Genomic DNA, 5,000 nt, shown 5'->3' with positions numbered 1-5,000 from the left:
ACCACACACACACATATATATGTTGTCCACTGAAAGCAGTGTTTACACACACGTTGTCCGCTGAAAAGCACGGTGTACACACACACACACACACACACACACACACACACACGTTGTTCGCTGAAAGCAGTGTACACACACACACAGACAGTGTTTACCTCGCTCAGGCTTCATGGTTCCTTCGGTGTGGACCTCCAGCTCTCCTCAGCTCCTTCCTCCGTCTGTGGCTCTAATAATAAACCTCTCCGAGTCTCTGCTTCAGAGCCCTGAACCTCCACACCATCAGCAGCTCCAGCACAATAACAGCAGATCTACAGTCCCCAAAATCACTCGTGCAAATGACTAGGATTGTTCAAAGAAGTCACCTTGTCCTGCTGCAGTGTGTGTTCATATGTGTGTGTGTGTTCGTGTGTGTGTGTGTCCATCTCTTCATGCCAACACCACTTAAACCTTTACAGTGAAATCACCAACACCAAGATCTGATCTAACATAAAATACACACACACACATAAGCTATGAACCATCCCAAGCCTCCATAGCACCCTAACACACACACACACACACACACACACACACACACACACACACACACACACCCTCAGTATCTTCACTGCGACTCTAAGTCTCCATCAACACGCCATTCTGTAATGACACGTGTGTTTATGGACCATGACATCAGACCCAAAGCTCTACTGTCTAATCACAACTAGGTTAACTAAAGTTTAACCTGCTAAACCAGCAGCAACCAGCTAATTAAAGCAGCAGGAAACATCCCAACTAAACATTACACTGTGTCTGTATCTCCGATAAACCGCCATGAAGCGTTATAACCATCATCTTCATCATAATAAAGGACGATCAGCTGATGCACGTCTCTGCTCCTCTGCTCCTAAGAGCTGCTTGTCAAAACATTAAGACGCTGGACGTCAGGACACGTGACTCTCCATGCTAGAACTCCGCCTCGTGTCGTCACTTCCTGTTCCGCTTCTCGCTCTACAGCAGAAAACAAAACAAAACAAAACACCGTCACTAAATATTTATATTAGATTTAACAGCAACAAAGCATCCGTAGTAATTTATTTCTTTATTATTTTTTAGTGAGTTTGGTTGTTTAATCGTTTTAATATTTATTAAAAAGAATTAAACCGTGCAACCAGAACATTTATAGCACAGAGGAGTCGATTCATCGGTTCGGTTCGTTTATTAGCTTGAAGCTCCAAGGAAATGATTCGTTAATTCATTTCAATTCGTGTGAAGCGAATCCTTAGGATAATGTTCATAGGTTTACACACACACACATACACACTGAAGAGAAAAACATCTAAAAAAAAGACAGTCAAAATATAACTATCTAACGATCAACACACTCTTATCGATACTATTAATGCAGACAATAGCCAGGATGTGAAGAATGACTCTTTGAACCGACTCTTTTAGGTTAACCGATTAGAGCCGACTGATATATTTTTATATTTTTGCGAAGGTTTACGTACACAATGCTTTTACTTTAGCTATAAAATATCGGTTAAATATTTAATTCAGGTGCTTATTGTGTTTAGTATTGCATTCTTGCTGATTTAACAATAATTTAAACAGATTTAAATTATTTTTTTAATTATTATTTTTTTATTTAAAACATGCAAAGCAAAGATAATAGATAAAGTGGGATTTTATGAGCAATTTTATTCGCACTTTGCTCAAGAGAAACAGACACTGGTGAGATTTATTAAAAAACAAGACAAAAACGAGTCGCATGTGAGCCGAAAGAGTCGACTCTTCCGTCTGAGCTGAGCCAAATGATCCGACTCTGACTCTTAAAGAGCCGGAATTCACTTCGCTTTAAGTTATTCAGAAGGTAAAATTCTACCAAAATGTTTCCTGTGTGTGTGAATAGCAGTTTATAAGACTAGTATTAACACACAGGTTATAAATATGTTTACGTTTAGGACACAGCAGAGTCACTTAGGCTGTTACCATGGCGACGACTGTCGTAAAGGTCAAACCAGAAAAAGCCTTTGTGTTACTTTTACTATTATTATCTATTATTTATCTTGTGTATATTATTACAAATATCACAAGAAAATAAATAAATAAATAAAAAACAACACAAACAGAAACCACCCTGTCCTGATTATGTGAGAAAAAGTTGGGAAACTAGCATTCAGTTAACAAAACACAAACACACACACACACACACACACACACACACACTGATGCAATATTATTCTCTGTATAATATTTAATATTTAACGATATAAATTATGATTTAGTGACATCATCTACACACTAACGATGGAATGCTGCTGATTAAATAAAACTGTAGAAAGCCCTTTTAAAAATTTAAACAGTACTTGTATAAGATACACACACACACACACACACACACACACTTGTATAAGAGAGAAACGTAAGTCGCAGCGCCATCTACCGAGGTATTGTAAATGAGATTGCGCTTCAATGCTTTAATATGGACTTTGCTTCCACCTAGTGGCGATGTATGAGTATTACATGCAAACCCTGATTCATTAAACACACCTCTGTCGCACTAATTTAACATTTATATGCAGTGTGGAGTTTAAACCTATCAGATTTTTATTAAACTTTACATTATTAAACTTTTTTCAGGTCCTTTGGCATTATCACTGTTTTCTCTTTGGCATAAAAAATTATTTTACTAAACTTTTTTAGTGTCAGAAATGTTTTAGGGAGAGAATTAAAATGTTATAAGTCCACTATTTATTATTGTATAGATTATATATGTGATGCAATGAGTAATATAGCATTTATATTATATTATATTATATTATATTATATTATATTATATTATATTATATTATATTATATATTATTTTATTTTATATTAATTTATTTTATATTTTATTTTATATTATATTATATTATTTAATTTTATATTATATTATCATTTACATTTCCACTCCGAGGTCAGAAGATAAGAAGGGTAGAAGGAAGTAGACAAAATTATTTTAAAATTAAAAAATACATTCACTATGCTGCCACCCAGTGGTCGTCTGATAGTATTACACTTTAAAATGAATCGTGTTCAGTGCTGAAATGTACTTTAGACTCATATTTAATTTAAATGAGCCAGAAGTAATGGTCTGAGATGATTTACTTATTTTCAGAGACGTGATTATAGACTGATAAGTTAAATCCGGTGTGTTAAATAAAAAAACATCAAGCTGCTCATAATAATCAGCACTCAGCATCTACAGACTAAACAACAGACCGATTAAATGCCACAATAATGTGTTTATGTGTAACATAAAAACATTTACCATTTTTTTTTTACATTCAAACAAGGCATCTGTTGTAGACTAGTTAAAAAAAAAATAGCCCTCTAGTGGTCATTATATATAATTTTCTATAATGGAGTCTCTCCCATTGTGTGATGTAATGCTTGGTGTCATCTGCCTAGAGAACCTTTCCCACATGTTCCCTGAGTCTCCTGCATGTGTTTTGTCAAACTCTAAACAGGATTTCATTGGGCTGCTGTGAACAGCTTCTGTCTTCTGAGCTTTCTGACTTGGTTCCTCTAATCAACTCTTTACCTGCTCACCATCTTTTGGTGGATGTTCAAAAAAGTTTGGGGTATTTTTTCCAACCCAACCCTGATTAATCAACAGTTTTCTCCCAGACTTGTTCTTTCTTTATTATTTAACAGGGTTGTTTATACCGAGATCACGTGACTCTCTGCATCTGCATGCAGATCAAGTCTTAATCAACTAATGATGTGACTTCCAGCAGAAACCACAGACATCAGAGTTAATTTATGGCTTTGACAGCAGGCTGCATCACCACACGGCACTGACAAGGAGCTGCACGTTCATTACACCACATTTGTTCGTGCTTCTTAGCGTAAACACTTTTCCGTACACTAAGAAGTGATTTAGAGCAGTGACTACGCATTTCAGACCGAGCCAGAGTGAATAATAAAGACAGACAGAATAAAGGCGAGTTTGCTCTTTGCAGTGCTGGAAAACCCAACTGTTTTTATTTTCTACATTTTTTGTGACTACAGAAATGCTGAAACATTTCAACACTGAAAAAAAGCATGATGACATCATCATTTGCTTCTGTTTTTTTTTTCTCTTTTTTTTTCTTGCTTAGCAAACACAGTAGATGATATTGCACGGCAGAGGAAGAGAGAGAAGGAAAGAAAGAAGAGAGAGAGAGAGAGAGAGAGAGAGAGAGAGCAAAGTCAGACAAAAAAATTAAAAGCACATTGTTCATTAACGCAAACCATGAAACGTTACAGAAACACAAGTGGAGAAAGACGCCTAGTGCGTCGCTCCCGTTTGTTTTTTCTTTACCAGACACAGAATAGAGAAAAAGCACAGAAGATGAAGCGCAGACAGATAAAAACATAAAACTGTGTGACACAAGAAGTGCTATAAAAGTGGAATTTCGCAGTTTGAGTCACTGCTTTGGGGAAAAAAGAAAGAAAAACAATTAAAGTATTTCTCTAAATATGATCATCGCTCGATGAGGAAGAAGAAGAAGAAGAAGAAGAAGAAGAAGAGAGATTTCAAACAAGAAAAACAGACAGAAAGGAAGAAAATTAAATCATGATTTTTTGTGTCTTTTCCAGATGATTGTCATAGGCGCTCGAAATATTGTAGGGCACACACAGAGCCGGGCCTTCGTATCAAAGAGGAACTCCTTTTCCGCGACAACCAACTGGGACGAGGGCAAAAAAATAATCGAAGCGATCCCGAAATTCACACAGCATCAGATACTGACATGGTCATGAAGAAGAGACTCAAATCCTCACACACAATCCTCCATGACCAGGATCTCACTGTATTGTCTCTGATCCTGTCAGAATCTTCACACAGAACCAGATTTACCAGAACCAGACATACAACACGGTATCAACACCTTCACACACACTCACATTCACCTCAGTGTGATCTCAAAGCTTCCTGATTCACGACACATGGATATCTTCACACACAACGCCACCTTGTGGTAGTCACACA

At 36.7% G+C, this 5,000-nt stretch overlaps 1 protein-coding gene across 1 annotated transcript in view; it reads right to left on the bottom strand.

Moving 5' to 3' along the window:
• Window positions 1-927, bottom strand: part of atosa (atos homolog A) — a 41,509-nt gene extending 40,582 nt beyond the window's left edge. The window contains exon 1 of the mRNA XM_060878401.1: window positions 159-927. Coding sequence (XP_060734384.1) covers window positions 159-174 — 16 coding nt within the window. The 5' untranslated portion in view covers window positions 175-927. The remainder of the gene's footprint in view (window positions 1-158) is intronic.
• Window positions 928-5,000: the final 4,073 nt, after the last annotated feature.

This window comes from Tachysurus vachellii, chromosome 9 (genome assembly GCF_030014155.1).
Source record: "Tachysurus vachellii isolate PV-2020 chromosome 9, HZAU_Pvac_v1, whole genome shotgun sequence".
NCBI classification, from domain to species: Eukaryota; Metazoa; Chordata; class Actinopteri; order Siluriformes; family Bagridae; genus Tachysurus; species Tachysurus vachellii.
This window is presented reverse-complemented; position numbering and strand designations above follow the sequence as displayed.